The 22,859-nt window shown below is 37.5% G+C and overlaps 1 protein-coding gene across 1 annotated transcript; it reads left to right on the top strand.

The window, feature by feature from the left end:
- The first annotated feature begins 667 nt into the window (after positions 1-667).
- On the top strand, positions 668-1,297 carry LOC140004777 (uncharacterized). Its single transcript, XM_072044925.1, has 2 exons — positions 668-952; positions 1,034-1,297. The coding sequence occupies exons 1-2, from the start codon at positions 668-670 to the stop codon at positions 1,295-1,297; spliced, it is 549 nt and encodes a 182-aa protein (XP_071901026.1).
- The last annotated feature ends 21,562 nt before the right edge of the window (positions 1,298-22,859 follow it).

Genomic DNA, 22,859 nt, shown 5'->3' with positions numbered 1-22,859 from the left:
CTACATAAACTGTTCTTCTCTTCATCTCCCGAATACCTGTGCTCTTGTATTATCTTGTTCATTGAGAGGTATTTGAGAAAAGAAAGGCTGTCTGTGAAAAAAATAGAATATATCTTAGCAGGTTTTTAGAAAGCCTAATTCACCCCCCCTCTTAGGTTGTTTTCGATCCTTACAGAAGAAAATTGCTCAATATATGCAAAAATGTTTCATCTGCCAACAAGTTAAGACGGAGCATCAAAAACCATCTGACTTGTTACAACCTCTTGAGATACCCGAGTGGAGGTGGGAAAATATCACCATGGACTTTATTTCAGATTTGCCGCAAACGCAACGAGAATATGATGCTGTTTGGGTGATCGTTGATCGGTTAACCAAATCGGCCCATTTTTTGCCGGTAAACATGAAGTATTCCATGGACAAACTGACTCAGGTGTATTTGGACGAGATCGTAAGAGTACATGGAATTCCTATGAGCATCGTTTCGGATAGAGATCCCCGCTTTGTGTCTAGGTGTTGGCAGAAATTTCAAGAGACTTTGGGGACTAAACTCAACTTAAGTACCACTTATCATCCCCAGACGGATGGACAGTCGGAGTGAACAATTCAAACTCTCGAGGATATGCTAAGGACTTGTATTCTGGATTTTGGGGGTAATTGGGATCAACATATGGCTTTAGTAGAGTTTGCTTACAATAACAGTTACCATTTGTCAATTCAAATGGCCCCATACAAAGCACTTTACGGGAAGAAGTGCTGGTCACCGATCTATTGGGATGAAGTCGGCGAGAGGAAGGTTCTAGATTCAACGGCTATTCCATGGATAGAGGAGGCACGAGAAAAAGTCAAGATGATACGCCAAAGACTCCAAACCGCTCAAAGCCGACAAAAGAGCTATGCGGACAATCGAAGAAAGGATCTGGAGTTCGAGGTTGGGGATCATGTTTTTCTTAAGGTCACACTGTTATGAAGCGCCACGACGGCTAGAGGAAAGAAACTTCAACCGAGATTTGTCGGATCTTTTAAAATTCTCCAGAGAATTGGTAAAGTAGCGTATCGACTTGAACTACTATCAAGTCTATCCAGGATTCATGACATCTTCCACATCTCGATGCTTAAGAAGTATTATCCCGATCCAACCCACATCTTACAACTGGAGGAAATTGAGATAGATGAGTCACTTACCTACGAAGAGAAACCTGTACAGTTGCTTGACCGAAAGGTTAAGGAGCTGAGAAACAAACAAATTCCTTTGGTGAAGATCTTATGGAGAAATCATGGGATAGAAGAGGCTACCTAGGAGGTGGAAGAAGAAATGCAAAAGAAATACCCTGAACTGTTTATGAATCCAGGTAAGAAATTTCGAGGACGAAATTCTTTTAAGGGGGAAAGAGTATAACCCGAAATTTTTTTTATTTTCTAGACTTTATTTTATTTAATTGCACGCCTTTTCTATATTTTCTTTATTAGAAAATTTTTTTAGATAATTTTTATGAGTAAATAAGGTTTTTAAATCATTTTTCTAGTATAAGTTAGTTCTTGAGAAATTTGGAGTGCATATTGGACGTAGGGCCTGCTAGTGCGTTAAGTAAGAAAAATTCAGCCAATTAGGTTAAATTTTGCACAAAGGGATTTAATTATTAGGTGATAGGTGTGACAGCCCCACTTTCCCCTAAGGCGAACCAAAGGGTTCGGCGGACTGCCTGCCCAGCTCTCGCCGGGACTCAGTCGATCACTTCAAGCAACCATAAGAATATCTAACCGCGATCCAACTTAAAACAAAACGTATATACAATAATATCTCAAAAAGAAGTACAACCGTCAAATATACAGAGGTTCTCAAATCACCATACAACCAGCCCGTGCCAAGCACTAGGGCGAGAACCATGACAAAAGAAAACCAAGGGCTAGACCCAGCTAGTCTATACCGGCTCTCGTCCTTGCTCGCCTTCCCCTGTTAAGGAAAACAAACTAAAGGGGTGAGCTATAAGCTCAGTGAGGTTCCGAACACATAAGCAACAAGAAGTTCAATGCATTCATTACACGTTACTAATAATTCAAATACAAAAGAAAGCGATAAACACCTTCATTAAAAGGATACGTGCTCACAAGGAGCCATTCGTTCATTCATTCGTTCATTCATTCTCCCTTCGTTCCCTTATACCTTCAATCATTTGAAAATGCATTTGTATATAAGTAAAACCCTCATTCATTCATTCACCAGGCTCCACCAACCTCCACCAACCTACAAGGTAATACTCGAGTATACCAAAACGTTCACCCAGGTCCCTAATCGCCCGACCGAGTCCGCTTCTGGCTCGAGACGACCGGTAACAAGGGGCAGTGGCCAGTTCAGCCAAAAGGCTTACATTCATGCACAAATAACATTTCAATCATTGAATCATTGAAATTTTCACAATCATCTAGGCCGAGTGCGATAAAGTACACACTTGCCTAGAAGACTCGTTTTAACAATCATTGAAAGCATTTAACATATTATCAATCATTCATACCAGCCATATAGTCATGAAACATAACAAACAAGGAACACTCACCTATACACGCAAAATAACGTCCACTTCTCAATCACCAATGAAACCTAAAAGTAAACAAAGAACACATTACAATCCATCTAGCATGGTTTAGATGAAATCAAGGATTACCCGACTACTCGCGAGTAAACGTATAAAATGACTTTTAAAGTGTCAAAAGAGCATATGGATCCGTGGACGGAAATTACTAGGGTTCATAAACCAACCGCGAAACCAAACTCAAAAAGGTTATGAAATTTCCGGCAGAAAACACTTTAACCAATGACAAATCGAAATCCAATAAGGTAAGCTAAGAAGTATTGTTTCCGGAATCGTATATGTAGCTCAAAATCAATAGACTATATGCCTTGATGAAAATCATGAAAAGGTGACAAAACTATCTCACTTTCACTCTTAGAACTTCACTTAAAAGTTATTCACTTGTGGCCGAGAGAACCCTAGGTCAACCTCCATATTTTGGTAAACAGTAAGTAAACGTTTGGAATTTCAACCCAAAGAGGTATTAGGTTTTAGAATGGTAAAATGATCATTTTATTTGCCAAGCGGAAATATACAGGTTCAAATCGAAATTTAGCCCTCGGCCACCTTTTGAAAGAGCCGGTAACATTTTCAGTAAATACGTCCAATTCGTCACAAAATACATTCGCAAAATCACTTTAACTTGCTCACATTACAAGAAGATAAACGGACGGCATGTCCCTTTTGTTTACCTATTTTCCAGCCATTAATGGCTTCATTATTTTCATCAAAACAGTCCCAACATCTCATATAGAGTAATCTCATGTCCAAAAGCCATTCACTAGGCTTAAAGTCATATAAATACAAAAATAAATACAAAAATCAAGCTAGAAACATTTCCGGATAAAAACAGTTTTTGACACCATTTTGCGGTTTTTGCACCATTGGCGCTACGATTATCGGATGAAGGTGCAAGACACACCGTTTCGAAGCTAAAAAATAGGGCTAAAATGTTGAAGAAGGCCACTCAATCCAATTTGTAGTGCAACTAGGTCAAAATTGACATATATGAAACCAGAAACTCATAAACAGGTTGGCTAACCGCACAATTGTTAAACAGCAATAATTCAGGCTACCGAAGTCCGATTGAAGTGTATCTTATGGTGTTTCGAAGCTAAAACACAACCCTACATTTCTTATGAAGACCTCCATGGCCAAATCATGCATTTTCATGATAAAAAATGGAAAACTACACAAAAACAGAATTCTGGGCGCGAAACAGGTTTCATCGACAGTCAATGGTATTTCGGTCATTGCACATGCTACAGTGGTCGGATCAAGCTGAACATTTACAGGATACTAGGTTATACCATTGGCTACAACTTTCATGTTTTGGCCAAAATCTAATTCGGTAAGGATCATGGTGAAAAGTTACGGTCAGATTGGGTGAAAAGACAACCCTGTTCGCTGAACTCCTACCTAGACCAGTCTGGGTATTTCCGAATTATCTCAGCATATACAACTCCAATTCCAGTGATTCCAAATCTATTTGAAAGCTAAGATACAAGGCTATGATTCTTAAGAAGATATCAACAACCCAATCGGTAGTATTCCCAGTCAAACTACCCAATTACCAAAGCTGATTACTATTCTCGGATAGAAACAGGGTAGCAGGGGTATTTCGGTCTTTTCATAGGCTACCGAGCTCAGATTGAGCTGAAAATTTACAGGTAACTAGAAAACATCATTCTCTACAACTTTCATGTTTTGTGCTAAGGCCAATTCGGCCTCTAACCTGGTCAAACAGAAACGGGAAGAATTGAGGAAATGAAACCCTAACTGGAAATTTTTGCATTCAAGTCAGAAATTTTCCACTAAAACATCTCTTTAGCTATCACAAGTCATTAATTTAACATAATCAAGAACAAAGGAAGGATGGCTAGACATGATACCTTCAAATATCAAGAAAGGTGATGACTTAGGAATTTTTCTTCCAAAACAACTCCACTAGAAGCTTTAATCCTCCTTAATAAGTAACTTTGATGGAGTAATCTTCACTTTTAATGGTTAGAAATCAAGATTGGAGCCAGGGATTGAAGTACAAGATGAAGGATTTCCTCTCTTTTCTCTCCTCAAAATTTCAGCCAACAAGGTGAAAAATGAAGAAACATTTGGTCAAAATGGATGTTTAGTAAAGTTAAGAAAAGTTAGTCAAAGTCCCCATCCAATGGTTTCATGACACTTGTCCCTTTCATTAATGTCATGCCTAACTTTTTTTGTCTTTCTCACACCTATCCACTTGGTACCTCTAAATATCTCATAACACCCGATAAATTAAACCCAGTATCCAAAACTTAACCTAACTGGCCGAAATTTTCCGAATTTTTCGCACTAGCGGGTCCCACGTCCGATATACGCTCTTAATTTCTCAAAAACTAACCGATACTAGAAAAATCATTTAAAAACTATATTTACTCATAAAATTGATCTAGAAAAATTTTGTAATAAAGAAAATGCAGAAAACGTGCAATTAAGAAAAGTACGGGTCCTCACATTAGGAAATAATTAGAGATTACTTAGATGGATTAACCATGGGGAGACAATAAGATAATCTTAAGCAAAAACAAAGTAACAAGTGTTGCTTTCTTATTCGAGTTGACTTGCCTAACTTTTTTTTACCTTTACTAAAAGCTCAATTTTGACTCAAATCATCTTCATTTTCATACCATCTTGGCCGAACCTCTCTTGAGAGAAAAGAAAAGAAAGTTTCAACCTTTCATCTTCCATTCTTGCTTAAATCTTGAAATCCAACCGATTAACTCTTGAGTTAATCCACAAAATTGACTTGCTAAGGGAGTTTGAAGGTCTTGGTGGAGTTGTTTTGGAGGAGAAACCCTTAAGCTACTACCTTTCTTGAGGAGCTAAGGTATTTTGCTTGGAAACTCAATCTTTGGTCCTAATCATAGTAAATTGGTGACATATGGTAGCTAACTAGGTTATTTTATGGAAGATTTCATGGATTAAAGTGGAGATTGCTAAATTTCAGATTTTTTTTGGGGATTTTTCTATTTTCATAGGATGGTTATGGTTGGCCTTGAATTGTGTTAAATGGATCTCTTGTGCGTTAATTGCGGTTATTTGCGGAAAATTTCAGCTTGTGCGGAAAATTTCAGATTTAGGGTTTCTAATTTGGGGTTTTTAAGGGTTGGTTGTTAAGCTTCTAATTGGCTATGATTGAGGAGTATTGTGACCCTAATGAAGTGTGTTGAATGGCCTATGAATTGGTTGTGTGCTTGGGGTTGTTTTCGATGCATTTTAATGGTTGTTTGTAGGATGGAAAAGCTGAAATTTTAGGGGAAATACTGTCCAAATGTTAGGTCCATATGATTTCTTGGAATTGGGTTGCTTTAAGGGTTAATGAGGGATCTTAGGGTTGTCTAAACCTTTAGCACCAAGTGTTTCTTATATTACTTTCAGGTCTTATGGCTTTACATTAGTGATATGTGGTTTGGGTTTATGACTCGTATTCGAGACTCATTGTGTTTCCTTGAATGATTTAGGACGTGCCGGTGATCCAAGGCGCTTGTAGGACAGAAACTTGTGAAATTCTCTTTGTTTGATTGGTGAGTATACTACTCACATGATTGTTACTTCATGGCTTTGTTATACTTGAAATCTATGATTGGAATGCTTGTGTATACTATTGAGATTGGTTGAGACGAGGGTGTACTTTATCACTCTCGCACTCTATGGCTTATGTGACTGTCTACTGTATCAATTGAATGTCTCTTGAATATACTTGAACTGGTGTTGTTTGGACGTGTATCCAACGACTCTTACTGTTGATTCTGAGTTCAACCCCATCGGCAGTCGATTGACTCGAGTCAGCAAGGGCATGGTCGAGGAGATTGACAAGCCATGGGGACTATTTCTATGGAATTATTGGGTATGAGACTCTTGATTCCGGTATACTCGAGTATTACCATTGTGAACTGGTTGGAGTTCAGGCCCGGTAGGGGTATGTGAGGTGGACGGAAATTGGAGAAAGTGGAGTCTGCGGTATTGGTTACTCTTTATACATTGACGGAGCGTCAATGAGGTGAGATCAAATATAGCAAAAGTGGAAAAGGGCTCTTGAGAGCCATTCGTATCCTTTTCTCTCATTTATTGTGTGGTGTTAGTTGTGCTCACTTGATGAACTTATTTGAATTGTGTACCATTGTGATTATGTACTCCTTGAATGCCAGAGTGATGGTACCTCATTGGGCGAAAGCTCACTCCGTTAAATTTTGTTTTCCTTACAGGGAACAACTTTTTGGAACTATGATGTTTTGAAGCACGAGTTGAGCTAGTTTTAATATATTCTTTTGTAAAGCTCCTCGATAGTTGGAAAAACTCTAAATGTACTTTGATCCAAATATTTTCCTTTTAATTTGTAAATTACAAATGTATGTGTATAACACTGTTTAACCCTGTTCATGTATCCTATTTGGTTTGGAAATGTTTTTTCCCCGAGTTATATGGCTTTATCTATATTCGATTGGATTATAGTTGGATGGTGATGTGGCAGTCACTATTCATTTGCAGTTCTGATTTTCATTTTCGTTTCGTTTTACGATTTTGAATGGTATAAGTGCGCTAATTTACTCCGGAACATTTTAGATTGTGTGTAACTGTCTTAGTAGTCCTGGCGAGAGTTGGGCAGGCAGTCCGCTAACCCCTTTGGTACGCCTTAGGGGAAGGTGGGGTTGTCACAGGCATCCTAAACTTTTAAGCTTAGGATACACTACAAAGATCTGAAGTCTAAGCTCTGATACCAATTGTGACGCCCCCACTTCTCCCTAAGGCGGACCAAAGGGTATCCGCGGGATACCTGCCCAACTCTCGCCAGGACTCAAGACAATTCGATTCAAGCTTAACAATACATAACGATTACTGCAAGCCTAAGAAAGAAAAGTCGCTTCCATAACCGAATATCCAAGTCTTACACTACGAGTTCAAGATACATCAGTTATCCAATTCTTACATTAGGTTGCCAATAGATACATCAATTTCCAAAATATACAACAACCACAATGTCTAGTCAATTACATTTAAAACCCTAATACAAAAGTACATCCAAAGGGTTTCTCCGAGTTTCGCTCCATATCCATACCTGTTAAGGAAAACAAATCTATGGGGTGAGCAATCGCTCGTGAGGCCAAGAAAACACACATGCAAGCACGTTGTTCAAGTAACAATCCTAATTGACAAGTAAAGCAATAATATTCAAGTAAATAACAATTCGAGCTAGAAAAGTAAACAGAAACAATTCAAGAATATAGGAGCTCTCAGGAGCTATTTTCCACTTGCACGATTAAGAACCTCCACGAATTGACACTCCGTCAATTGGGTAGGCTATAGTCCATAGAATTTCACTTATCATGTCCCTATTTATCGTTACATACCCCTGTACCGCGCTCGCCTTTCATTTGTTTGAGGCAATACTACTCGAGTATGCCAAGCAAGACCTCTCAATAGGTCAAGCTTATTTTTTTTCTCATGGTTCACTAAGGAGCCCGACCAAGCCCATGCCGGCTCGAGTCCAAGGTTGGCCAGTGAGAATTGGGCGTCCCCCACGCTTACACTTGAGAGTCGAGAAGATTCACTCCAATCGACTTATGCAGCCATAGCATAAATAGTCACATAAACACTTCGCGTAATTCACTTAACAAGACACTTCAAGCAATTCAAGCATTTCATGTCAAGTAATTCAAGTACACTTCACTTAAATGAGAACGAGTGCGATAAAATAAATACTCGACTTAGCATTTTCAAAATCTCTAATCACTAATAGCAATTAAGCACGTATCAAGTTTACATACACTCAACACTCACTAAGTAATCAAGAAGCAAGTACAAGCGTTTGTTTTAGGCGTCTCCTGTGAGATCCTCTTGAAGGTCCTCTTGAGTGCTTGAGCAATTAATAATGAACTATCACTTATAAACCCCAATTATCAAGGAAGATTGCACATTTTTACAATCTAAGAAAATTTCACAAAAATGAGCCTTAATTACTCATAAATCGAGACTCAAAAATGGGGTTTTAAAACACAAGTGAAATCTGATTTTCATCTTTGAAATCAAGTGTAAAACGGTGTAGCATATCGAAGGAAAATAGAGAGTTCGCAACCCTCAATTTCCTTTAAGTTTGGAAATTTCAGATTTGTCGAGCAATCTTTGAAAAATCGTATCTCACTCTCTGTGAGTCCAAAATTGGAAAACTTGGTACCGTTGGAAAATGTTTCCAAAGTACTAAAAGTTTTTAGAAGACACTTCTCCTTGATTCAATGGAAGACATTCAAATTTTGGCTTCAAGTCGCTGTTTTGGCTATCAAGACAGTTTTGGGGTTGGTTTTTTTTTTTTGGCCAACTTTGAAAATTCGGCAAAATTCACACAATATGAACTAGTCTCTAAAATTTGGGACTAAATTAGAGTTATAATCAAAACAAGCAGAACAAGAATTGGAGTTTTGAGCACCAAGATATGGCGGCTCAAAGTTACCCAAAAGTTGGGACTGTTAGACCATTTTCCAAGTTTAAAACATAGACTTTGAATCTTTGGTTGAGCATCGAAATGGACTCGGAATGGCACCAAATTTGGTATGATTACACCATATAAGGCTATTCCCCTGTCAAATTTCATGGAAAAATTCGTTCGGGAAGCCAGTTAACAAAACTATTAAAGTTCTACAATTTGCTAAGGCAAATCTGCCTTGCACTTTTGTTTTTCTTTTCTCGAACATTTGGCCAATGAAAATTCCTCGAACATTATTCATTTATGAAGACAAAGTCTAGGAAACATCCCAAAATATGTTTGGTAGGTGACTAACACCAAGGATTTTGAATAACAAGTCCCAAATCAAGATTAGCTATAAATCAGTCCAGAATTAGGGTTTTCTTTCACGAAGACAGCTCTGAAATCTGGCCACAACTCACTCAATTCAACTCGAAATTGAGCGTGATTGGTGGCATTGAAAATTGCATTCATAAGGATACAATTACTCAGAAGGAATCATTTTAAAATTTGGTCCACAACTAGCTCATATTTGAGATCAAGTCGCAGCTCAAAACAGGGCTTCCAATACAGATGAGAAACAGAGCAGGCAACTTTACAAGGTTGGAACGGCTCACTCAAGTGGAATCAGGGCATGAATTTTATACGTTGGAAAACTGGAAACTTCTAGTTTCTAATGCCACAAACGGCACTCAATTTCAACGTCAGAGCAAAGAGTTATGGTCAAAACAAAATCACTACCAGAGAGGCTCTGGTTACGTTTCCAGTTTTGCTATATTTTTGAAATCTCAACTTTTGGCCAACCAAATTGGATGATTTTTGGTGGAAACTTTCCACACAACCCACACAACATATTTACATCAAAATCAAGTCAATTGAACCACAAACAAGTGCACTAAGGGTCATGGTAAATCAGGAGCAGAATAGTCACTTTTGCTCATCTCACTTCTTTTAAGTTTTCTTTCACAACACAACTTATTTTTGCTAGATTAAGCGCTAATCTAGCATAAATTAACATCAAATCTCATAAAATCAGTTCATAAAGTTTTATAGAGCCCACTCACAGGATTTCCAATAATATAAAGCTACCCATATGAATTTATGAGTTTACAAGTGCAATACAACTTATATAAATCAAGATTCAAGAGGTTGATCATCATTTACCTCCTTAGATGGCTAGAGCAGAAATTTTCAGTCACCTTAAACCCAAGAAAACCGTGAGAAACAAGCTCGTTGCCTAGCTTAAGTTAATCTCCAACTGGTTTGCAAGTTGTGTGTAAATTTTGGAGTGATTTGATGAAGAAATGAAGCAAGAATTGATGAAGATTTTGGTTGTTTCCTCCTTGAAGATGGCCGACTGTTAGAGAGAGAGAAAGGAGAGTGTTTTGTTGCAAATGAAGCTTCCTTGAGAAGCTTAAATGTGCGGTTCAAAAGTGTTCAAAAGTCAACTCTCCCTCTGCGCGCGCACACGCACGTTTCTTGCTCGATTCCTCTCGAATTTGTTTCACTAGTGCACTAAACCTCTAATGCACTTCCTGTGAGGACTCACAAACTTTCTTATTTTAAATTCCTATTACAAGCTCATTTAAATATTTATTTGACCGTTTACTCCGAATAATTTATTTCAACCTTTTAGACCCAATTACATAGAATTATGACTTACTTATATTTTTAAAATGACTCGTTTCAAAATTTAATTTTTGAAAGCTCATTAAGTGAGAATAGTGAATACGCATTTGGAATCAATAGTCGATTCGAGAATACAATAAGCTTGAAAATTGGAAACTTGCACATTAGTCTTGAAATAGGTATTTTATGTTTAAGTGTCCAATTATTAGTTAGTGATACTATCGTTATAAGAATTTTTTGAAAATTCCATTTTATTGCGCACAAATTGGGAGTACACGTTTTTGCGCGTGCAATTAATTGAGAGACTTTAAACCTTTATTTTTAGACTATTAAGAGTGAATAATAATAATATGATTGGAAGTGCATTATAGGTTTAGTTCACAAGTGAAACAAACTAAAGAGAAATCAAGCACGAATCGCACGCGAGCCACATATTTTAGCTTCTCTTGGAAGCTTCATTGCTGCCCAAACACTCTCCTCTCTCTCTCATTCCAGCTGGCCAAAGGAAAAGAAGAAACAAGACCCAAAAGCTCTTCATTTTCTTGCTCATTTCTTGTCCAAATCACCTCAAAGTTTACGTACAACTTGCTAAACACTTGGTGAACAACATTAGCTAGGAAGAGAGCTTTTTTTCCGTAGTTTTTCTTTGGCTCCAAGGGACCGAAATTTCTGCCTTGATCATCTAATAAAGTAAGTGACGATCAACCTTGCAAATCTTGACTTATGGAAGTTGTTTAGCACTTATGAGTTCATAATTTCTTATGGGTAGCTTTAAAATGTTGGAAAATTGGTGAGTGAGCTCTATGAACTCCCACTATGGCTTGATGGACTGACTTTGTGAGTTTTGGTGTTAATAATGTTGGATTAGTGCTTAAATTAGTAGAAATGAGTGATATTATGGATGAAAGCTCAAAGGAAGTGAAGGCCCTGTACATGCCGTGGCCCTTAAAGCAAAATTTTGTGGTTCTAATGACTTTTTTATGATGTATACATGTTGTGTGGGTGGTGTAGAAAGTTTCATCAAAAAATTTCATGATTTGGTTGGCCAGATGATGTGTTTTCTGAAGTCAGCAAAAACTGGAAATTTTTCCGTAACTGCTCTGGCAGTGTTTTGTTTTGGCTATAACTTTTTGCTCCGATGTTGAAATTGAGTACCATTTGTGGCACTGGAAACTAGATATTCCCAGATTTCCAACGGTACAAAATGTATGTCCTGGTTCCACCTGAGGAGTCCATACCAATCGTTTGAACATGACTGTCCTGTTTAGCATCTACACTGGGAGCTCTGTTTTGAGCAGCGAATTGATGCCCAAATATGAGCTAGCCATGGACAGATTTTGGTAATGATTTCTTCTAAGAAATTGTAGCTTTATGAATGTAGTTTTCAACGCCACCAACAACGCTCAATTCCAAGTTGAATTGAGTGAGCTGTGGCAAAAACCCGAAACTGACTCAGTGATGAAAAACCCCCTTGTGGATAGTTGGATGCCTAAATTTTGATTGGAACTTGTTGTTTCGAAATTCTTGGTGTTCACCACCTATCAAAAGTATCTTGAATGTTTCTTAGACCTTTGTTTCATAAATGGGCCAGATTTGAATCGTTTTCACTGGGCAGCAAAAGACAGATTTGTCTTGAAATTTTCTTGAACTTTGATAGTTTAGTTCACTACCTTCCCGTGTGGGTTTTCAAATGAAATTTTGTAGAGGAGTATTTCTCATATGAAAGTTGAATTGTACCAATTTTGGTCTCAATCTAAGACCATTTCAATATACAAAGGATGTCCTAAAGTTGCTTTTCGAATCTAGAAAACTTTTCCTTTTCTCTTGGTCAAATGGTCAAATCTGATTTGGGAAGTTATATTTTGAAAACCTTGATGTCAATTGCTTCTAAATTTCTTATTGGATGTTTATGAAACATTAGTTTCAATACTTGAATTAATTGAAGTTGATTGTGTGGAACAAAGCTTTTTTTTTTTTAAAAAAAAGAAGGAGACGTGAGAAGGTAGTCTAGCCTTGGAATCTTTCTTGAACTTTAGTAGTTTTAATGACTGCCTTTCCATGGGTGTTTTTGCATGAAATGTGGGAGGAATATTGTTCATACATGGAAGATTTAGTTTACCAAGTTTGGTGTAGTTCCAATGCCAAATCAATGGCCAAATGATATTTCAAAGATAGCCTTTCAAATCTGGAAAATGTTCAATCTGTCCTTATTTTTAGCTAACTTTGGACTACTATATCTTGGTGTTCAAAACTTCGAATCTTGTTCTGCCTGTTATGTTTTAAACTTTTATTGTAAGTCTAATTGAGTTCCAAATTTCAGAGACTAGTTCATATTGTGTGAATTTTGCCGAATTTCCAAACTTTGCCAAAAATCAACCCAAATCTGTCTTGGCATTCCAGAACAGCCACTTTGAGCCAAATTTTGAATGTCTTCCATTTGGAATCATGGAAAAGTGTCTTCTAAGAACTTTTAGTACTTTGGAAGAAGTTTCCAATGGTACCAAAATTTCCAATTTTGGACCTCTATAGAGTGAGTTATGATATTTTAAAGAATGGCCACAAATTCAATAAATCTTGACAGTTTTGAAAAGAATTCACACGGGAACATTTTCAAAGAATCCGGCCATATATCCATCCAGTTCTTGGCTTGATTGGTGGTGAAATTTGAAAAAAATTGGATCCCTCTCTACCTTGAATCCGGCCGATGATCTGGCCGGATATCCAGCCAATTCTTGGCCAGATTGTACCGTGACTCTTCTAAGTTCATTTTCGATCGTTCGTTTGGAAAATGATTTGTATCTACTTGTCCTGTCCAACGATTTCAAAGATGAAAAAAAATCAGATTTTGCTTGTGTTTTAAAACCCCACTTTTGAGCCTCGACTTACGAGTAATCAAGGTGTCATTTTCATGATATCTTCTTAGATTGTACACTAGTACCATCTCCTTGATAGTTAGGGGTTTTAAGTGATTACGTGTAATAGTTCATTATTAATTGCTCAGACACTCAAGGAGACCTTCAAGAGGATCTCACGGGAGACACCTAAACAATCGTTTGCACTTGCTCCTTGAATTACTTGGTGAGTGTCAAGTGTATGTAAACCTTATACGTGCTTAATTGTTATCAGTGATTGGAGATTTTGAAAATGTTGAGTCGAGTGTGTACTTTACCGCACTCGGTCTCATTTAAATGAATCGTGAATGACTTGATTCAAATGAAATGAATGAATCATGAATGATTTGATTGAATTGAAATGACTGAATCATGAATGACTTGATTGAAATGAAATAAATGATTGAATATATTGAATGATTGAATGAAATGATAAATTATGCTATGGCTGCATAAGTCAATTGGAGCGATGCCTCATCGACCACTGAACGATTGTAAGTACCACACCGATTTGGTAGGAGGTACCTCTCAAGTCGTCTCAGTACCCTAAACCTCTGAACGATAGTAAGTACCACACCGATTTGGTGGGAGGTACCTCTCGAGTCGTCTCAGAACTATAAATTGAGTGATAGCAAGTACCACACCGATTTGGGTGGGAGGTACCTCTTGAGTCGTCTCAGAAACATAAATGGAATAAGTGAAGTGCTACGAATTTGATTACCTATCCGGGTGACGGGGTGTCGTCATGAGAGGGTATTAAATTGAACTTGAGCAAAGCAATTGAAAATTAGCTCCTGAGAGCTCTTGCATCCTACTCAAGTGTGTTTATTATAAATTATGAATTACTTGAATGTTATAGCTTTCATTATTGTGTAAGTGCTATTATTATTGAACTACGTGTCTTGCATGTTTTCTTGGCCTCACGAGTATTCGCTCACCCCGTTAGATTTGTCTTCCTTAATAGGAGCGGATATGGGAGGAATTATGGAGAAGTTTACCTAGTAGCTCATTTGATTAGAATTTTGAATGTATTTGTTTAGATAACTTTTGAAAGTTGTATATTTTGGAAAAGTAATTATAAGTTTGAAATTGTGATGTAAGATTGAATATTTATGTATGGAAATGATTTTGTACTTTTATTCCGATGTTCATTGTTAGTATTAGACTTTAAGTTTGAATTGGAATTGTCTCGAGTCCTGGCGAGAGTTGGGCAGGCGTCCCGCGGATACCCTTGGGTTCGCCCTTGGGAGAAGTGGGGGGCGTCACACTTCCATTGATACTATTATTATTCATTCTTCATAGTCTAAAATTAAAGGTTTAAAGTCGCGAAAATGCCTACTTTCAATTTGTACGCGATAGAGTGAAATTTTTAAGAAATTCTTACAACGATAGTATTACTAACTAATACTTGAGTATTTAAACATAAAAATACCCATTTCAAGACTAATGTATGAGTCTTCAATCTCCAAGCTCACTGTACCCTCAAATCGATTATTGCATCCAAACGCGTATTCATTATTCTCACTAGACGAGCTTCCAAAACTTAAATTTGTAACAAGTCATTTTTTTAAAAATATATGCAAGTCATAGTTCCATGTAATTAGGTCTAAAAAGGTTGGAATAAAATATTCGGAGCAAACGGGCAATTAAATATTTAAATAAGCTAGTAAAAGGAATTTAAAATAAGTAAATTTGCGAGTCCTCACACGAGTCTAATACTAATTTCTCAAGTCTCCAATTTGTCGTGCGGTATGACTTTCAAGAAATTATCGACGTATGCGTAATAAAAACTTTATTTAACTTTATCACATCTAATCTCTCAATTAACTCTTCTTAGTCCACTATTGCTCATCTTTAATTCTCCTGGGTAATTACGCTCTTGAATCGAAGTTTACCTCGAAAAATGTATACTCATTATTCCTTACTAAACGAGCTTTTGAAAAATAAATTTTTTCTAACGAAATGTTTTAAAACACAAGGAAGACATTGTTCCATACAAATGGACTTAAAATGGTTGAAATAAATTATTAGGGGTAAACGGGTGAATAAATAATTAATTAAGCCGGTAAAATAACATTAAAATAAGTAAAATTTCGGGTCCTCACATCCTCCCCTCCTTAAAAGAATTTCTCTCTCGAAATTCACACCTAAGGTAATATCATTCCCTTAATGGTTAAGTGTACCAGATCAGTCACTAACTCACGTTTTCCAACCCATACTTCACAATTTCTATTCATTCAACTAGCAACAAGCCTTGATTTTTCCCCAATAGGCATTTTAACTTCCAAGTCATATGGCAACTTAATCGGTTTCATGTCTACTTCATATAGGTAATGTCCTTACTTCTTTAATGCAACTATTATAGCCACTAATTCCAAATCATGAGTTGGCTACTTTCTCTCGTGATATTTAACTTTCTTGAGGCATGTACAATCACCTTATCATGTATTACTAATATACATTCTAAACCATCCTTTGAAGAATTTGCATAAATCACAAAACTTTTAAAACCGCTCTAGGACCCTATCTTCCCCTATTTCAGGGTCCCTAGATTAGTTAACAAGGGCTTGACCCTGCTGCTCGACTAACCGGACTAAAATATTAGTCATTTGCTAGATTCCCATCGCTACCTGATCCCCTCCTTCGGCCCTAGGTTTAGGTTGTTGCTTGGCCGTCGCATCTCTTTCTTCCCTCGGTTCTTGTACTTGTCTAATCCCACGACCACGGCTAGAACCGCGTCTTATGGAAAATAGACTATATAGGTATAAGCAAAATAAAGTAGCTATAAAGCTCAATAAAAGCATTTTCAAGTCATAAAATGAAAATAATGGAACACATTTAAAATAAAACACTCTCTTTATATACATACCATAGCAATTGACATATTAAGTCATAAAGTATTATACATATCAACCTAATAAAGTCAAGTATTTATAGCAACCAAAGGACATAGAACAAAAGTAAGTACTATATACATCAACCTTAACACGTCAATATCAAAAGTAAAACAAGAAAGTGGCGTGGTATCCTAATTACCCTACACTATGTCCTCGCTACCATGCACAACCCTCAAACCTTAGATCTCTAGCTTAATTCATCACCGACCCAGCCAACTCTACCACCTCCACTGGTGCAACCGGCTCCTCCTCAGGGTCCTCCTCAGACACACCAAGAGCTACATTCCCTTGACCTCTCTCGGCCAAGTTCACCTATACTACCTCCTCCACGAGTGCTCCACACTCAGTTAAGATGTTATCAGTTTGGTCCCTTACTTCTCTCACCACTCGAACAAGGCGACCATTAGGCTCCTGTACTTGCTCTCGAAAAGCATTGGTGCGCTCCTGTTCCTCGAGAATGAAGTCTCAAGCTCTCGAATTGTATCCCCTTGCATCCTTAGCACCACTCTTAGGTGGTCAAGCTCCGTCTGGTGTCAGCGATTGGAACTAGCCAATCATCTCCTCTCATCCACTATGGTGAGGACAACCCTATCGGGATGTGAGTAGGTCCGTCAATAATCACAGTGCCTGACCCTACGTCCTGGAGCCCACCGAAATTGTGAGGTGTGAGGACCCGTATTTTTTTTAATTGTACGTTTTCTGCATTTTCTCTATTAGAAAATTTTTCTAGATCAATTTTATGAGTAAATATAGTTTTTAAATAATTTTTCTAGTATCGGTTAGTTTTCGAGAAATTAAGAGTGTACATCGGACGTGGGACCCGCTAGTGCGGAAAGTTCGGTAAAATTCGGCCAATTAGGTTAAATTTTGTGTACTGGGATTAATTTGCTAGATGTTATGAGATAATTAGAGGTTGCTTAGATGGTTAATGATGGAGAGACAAAAGGATAGATATGCATTAATTAAAGTGACAAGTGTCCATTCCTTATTGGAGTAAACTTACCTAACTTTGCCTAACTTTCTTTATCTTTACTAAAAGTCCAAATTTGACCCAAATAGTCTTCATCTTCTACCTCTCTTGGCCGAATTCCTCTAGCAAGCAAAAGAAAGAAAATTTTCCTATTTCTTCATTCAATTTCTTGCTTGAATCTCACAAACCAACCGTTAAAACTTGGATTTGTTCCATAAAAACCTTTCTCTTGGTAGGATTAAGGTGATTGGTGAAGTGGTTTGAGAAGGCAAGGTGCTAAGTTGGGTCTTTTCTTGGGTTTGCAAGGTAAGTGGCTAAGGAACCTTTCCTTTAATCTTGATAATGTTCAATTAGTGATTTGTAGTGGTTGAATAAGTGATTTTATGGATGATTTCATGACCTATGGTTGAGATTGATGGATTTTTCTTTTGTTCATAATTTTTCTGATTTCATATGATTAGTGTTGGTTAACCATGGATGAAGGGTTTGTTATAGTGCAAAATGAAGTTGATATATGTTGGATGTGATTGATTGTGCAAAAATTCTGGTTTTGGGCAAAATTTCCAGGTTAGGGTTTCACACAAGCCTGTTCTGTCCGAATTTATTTCAGCATGTTAGAGGCCGAATTGGCCTTATCACAAAACATGAAAGTTGTAGAGAATAATTTTTTCTAGTTTCCTGTAAATTTTCAGTCCAATCCGAGCTCGGTAGCCTGAGATAAGACGGAAATACCCTGACTGGTCTAGGTAGGAATTCAGTGAACAGGGTTGTCTTTTCACCCAATCTCACCGTGACTTTTCACCATGATCCGTACCGAATTAGATTTTGGCCAAAACATGAAAGTTGTAGCCAATAGTATAAAATAGTTTCCTACAAAATTTCAGCTTGATCTGACCACTGTAACAAATGAAATGACCGAAATACCCTTGACTGTTCATGAAACCTGTTTCGCGCCCAGAATTCTGGTTTTGGTGTAGTTTTCCATTTTGATCATGAAAATGCATGATTTGGCCTTGGAGGTCTTCATAAAAAATGTAGGGTTGTGTTTTAGCTTCGAAACACCATAAGATATACTTCAATCGGACTTCGGTAGCCTGAGTTATTGCTGTTTAACAATTGTGCGGTTAGCCAACCTGTTTGTGAGTTTCTGGTTTCATATATGTCAATTTTGACCTAATTGCACTACAAACTGGACTGTGTGGCCTTCTTCAACATTATAGCCCTATCTGTTAGCTTCGAAATGGTGTATCTTGCACCTTCATCCGATAATCGTAGCGCCAATGGTGCCAAAACCGCAAAATGGTGTCAAAAACTGTTTTTATCCGGAAATGTTTTTTAGCTTGATTTTTGTATTTATTTTTGTATTTATATGACTTTAAGCCTAGTGAACGGCTTTTGGACATGAGATTATTCTATATGAGATGTTGGGACTGTTTTGAGGAAAATAATGAAGCCATTAATGGCTGGAAAATAGGTAAACACAAGGGACATGCCGTCCGTTTATCTTCTTGTAATGTGAGCAAGTTAAAGTGATTTTGCGAATGTATTTTGTGACGAATTGGACGTATTTACTAAAAATGTTACCGGCTCTTTCAAAAGGTGGCCGAGGGCTAAATTTCTATTTGCACCTGTATATTTCCGCTTGGCAAATAAAATGATCATTTTACCATTCTAAAACCTAATACCTCTTTAGGTTGGTTTATGAACCCTAGTAATTCCCGTCCACGGATCCATATGCTCTATTGACACTTTAAAAGTCATTTTATACGTTTACTCGCGAGTAGTCGGGTAATCCTTGATTTCATCCAAATCATGCTAGATGGATTGTAATGTATTCTTTGTTTACTTTTAGGTTTCATTGGTGATTGAGAAGTGGACGTTATTTTGCGTGTATAGGTGAGTGTTCCCTGTTTGATATGTTTCATGATTATATGGCTGGTATGAATGATTGATAACATGTTATATGCTTTCAATGATTGTTAAAACGAGTTTTCTAGGCAAGTGTGTACTTTATCGCACTCGGCCTAAACGATTGTGAAATTTTCAATAATTGAATGATTGAAATGTTATTTGTGCATGAATGTAAGCCTTTTGGCTGAACTGGCCATTGCCCCTTGTTACCGGTCGTCTCGAGCCAGAAGCGGACTCGGTCGGGCGATTAGGGACCTGGGTGAACGTTTTGGTATACTCGAGTATTACCTTGTAGGTTGGTGGAGGTTGGTGGAGCCTGGTGAATGAATGAATGAACGAATGAATGAATGAGGGTTTTACTTATATACAAATGCAATTTCAAATGATTGAAGGTATAAGGGAACGAAAGGAGAATGAATGAACGAATGGCTCCTTGTGAGCACGTATCCTTTTAATGAAGGTGTTTATCGCTTTCTTTTGTATTTGAATTATTGGTAACATGTAATGAATGCATTGAACTTCTTGTTGCCTATGTGTTCAGAACCTCACTGAGCTTAAAGCTCACCCCTTTAGTTTGTTTTCCTTAACGGGGGAAGGCGAGCAAGGACGAGAGCCGGTATAGACTAGCTGGGTCTAGCCCTTGGTTTTCTTGTGTCATGGTTCTCGCCCTAGTGCTTGGCACGGGCTGGTTGTCTGGTGATTGAGAACCTCTGTATATATTTGACGGTTGTACTTCCTTCTTGAGATATTATTGTATATACGTTTTGTTTTAAGTTGGATCGTGGTTAGATGTTCTTATGGTTGCTTGAAGTGATCGAATGAGTCCCGGCGAGAGTTGGGTAGGCAGTCCGCCGAACCCTTTGGTTCGCTTTAGGGGAAAATGGGGCTGTCACATGAGGACTCACAAAAATTCAATATTTTAAAATCCATTTCGAGTTTATTTAAATATTTAATGGCCCGTTTGTTCCGAATATTATTTTCTATCCTCTTTGGATCTAATTACATGGATTTATAGCTTCATTATATTTTTATAGAGACGTGTCTCAAAATTTAATTTTTGGAAGCTCGTTAAGTGAAAATAGTGAATACGCGATTGGAGTCAATAATCGACTCGAGGATACAATAGGTTTGGAAAATTAGAGGCTTGCACAATGGTCTTAAAATAGGTATTTTTACACTTAAATATTCAAATGATAGTTATTAGTACCATCGTTATAAGAATTTCTTGGAGATTTCACTTTATCGCGCTTCAATTGGAAATACGCGTTTTCACACGCGCGATTTAATTGAGGGACTTTCGACCCTTATTTTGGGACAATTAAAAGTGAATAATATTTATATAAATATAAGTGCATTAGAGGTTTAGTCCATTAATGAAATAAACTCGAGAGAAATCGAGCACAAAACGTGCGCGTGCGCGCGTGAAGGAGAGTTGACTTTTGAGTAAACTTGGGCCACACATTAAAGCTTCTCAAGGAAGCCTCACTTTTGATCAAACACTCTCTCTCTCCTCACTAAGACAGCCGGCCATTAAGACACGAAAAACAACTACAAGCTCTTCAAATTCCTTTATCAAATCCTCACCAAATCTTCTCCAATTCACTTCAAATTTCACCCACACTTAGCCTAACACTTGGAGATTACATCTAGCTAAGAAAAGGAGCTGCAATTCGAGGGTTTTCTTGAGCTAAGGAGAGCCGAAATTTCTGTCTTGCACATCTAAGAAGGTAACCCACGATCAACCCTTTAAATCTTGCTTTAGGGATGTAGTAGTGCGCATTTAAGGTCATGCATGCATATGGGTAGCTTGTTTATGTTGGAAAATTGTTGCGTGGATTCTATGAACTCCCACTTGGATTGGATGGACTGATTTGGTGAATGATGATGAAATTAATGTTGGTTTAGTGCTTATATTAGTGGTATAATGTTGGGTTGTTGATAGAAACTCAAGGATGGTGCAATGAGCAAAAGTGACCATTTTACCCCTGCCATGTTCGTGACCTTTGGTGAGACTTTTCGAGATTATAATGGCTTGATTATAATGTATACATGTTTTATGGATGGTGTAGAAAGTTTCATTGAAAAATAACATGATTTGGTTGGTCAAATGTGCTGATTTCCAAAGTTTGGCAGAACTGGAAAATTTTCCCGAATTGCCCAGGCAGTCATCTTGTTTCAGTTATAACTTTTTGCTCTGATGTCGAAATCGAGTGCCGTTTGCAGCACTGGAAACTAGACATTCCCAGATTTCTATTGGTATAAAATGCTTATCCTGGTTCCACTTAAGTGAGCCAAACCGTTCATTTAAAAATTACTGTCCTGTCTCGTTAGTTCCCTGGAAGGCAGAACATGAACTACAACTTGAGACTCAAATGTGGATGAGTTGTGGACAGATTTTGAAAATGGTTTCTTCTGAGAAATTGTAGCTTTGTGAATGTATTTTCCAACATCACCAACCACGCTCAATGCCTAGTTAAATTGAGTGAATTGTGGCCAAAGTTTGAAACTGACTCGATGAGGAAATTCCTCATTTTGGGCTAAATCCTTAACTAATCTTGGTTTGGGTCTTGTACTGGAAATTCTTGCTGTTAATCACCCAAAAATTTTGTCTTGGATGCCTCTTAGACATTTTCTATGCAAATGCACCATGTTTGAGGTGCTTTATAAGCCAAACGTTTTGAAAACGAAACTCGCAAGGCAGATTTGCCTTGGAAATTTTGGAACTTTGGAGATTTGGTTAACTGACTTCCCGTGAATATTTATCCATGAAATTTGGCAGAGAAATACTACTTATATGGTGGTACTTTAAACCTGAAAATTTCATAACTGCCTCAAATGTCCAGCAACTTTGAGCTACTATATCTTGGTGCTCAAAACTCCAATTCTTATTCCACTTATTGTGTTTTAAACTTTGATTGCAATTCTAATTGAGTTTCAAATTTGAGAGGCTAGTTCCAATTCTGTGAATTTTGCCGAAATTCCAAAGTTGGCAGAAAACCAACCCTGAAACTGCCTCGATAGTCTAGAACAGAAACTTTGAGCCAAATTTTGAATACCTTCCGTTTGGAATCATGGAAAATTATCTTCTAAGAACTTTTAGTACTTTGAAAGATGTTTCCAACGGTACCAAATTTCTCAATTTTGGACTTGTAGAAGTGAGATACGATTTTTCAAAAATCTCGTATCAAAACTGAAATTTCTGAATCTTAAGGAAATGGAGCTTTTCGAATTCTCCTTATTCCTTTGATATCACTTGATCGTTTTACACTCGATTTCAAAGATGGAATTCAGATTTCACTTGTGTTTTAAAACCACTTTTGAGCCTCGATTTACGAATAATTAAGGCTCATTTTCGTGAAATTTTCTGAGATCACACAAGTGTGCAATCTTTCTTAATAATTGGAGTTTATAAGTGATTGTTCATTGTTAATTGCTCGGCACACACGAGGACCTTCAAGAGGATCCCGCAGTGGACACCTGAACTTCCAGTGAAACTTC

This window comes from Coffea arabica, chromosome 1c, assembly GCF_036785885.1.
Source record: "Coffea arabica cultivar ET-39 chromosome 1c, Coffea Arabica ET-39 HiFi, whole genome shotgun sequence".
NCBI lineage: Eukaryota > Viridiplantae > Streptophyta > Magnoliopsida > Gentianales > Rubiaceae > Coffea > Coffea arabica.
This window is presented reverse-complemented; position numbering and strand designations above follow the sequence as displayed.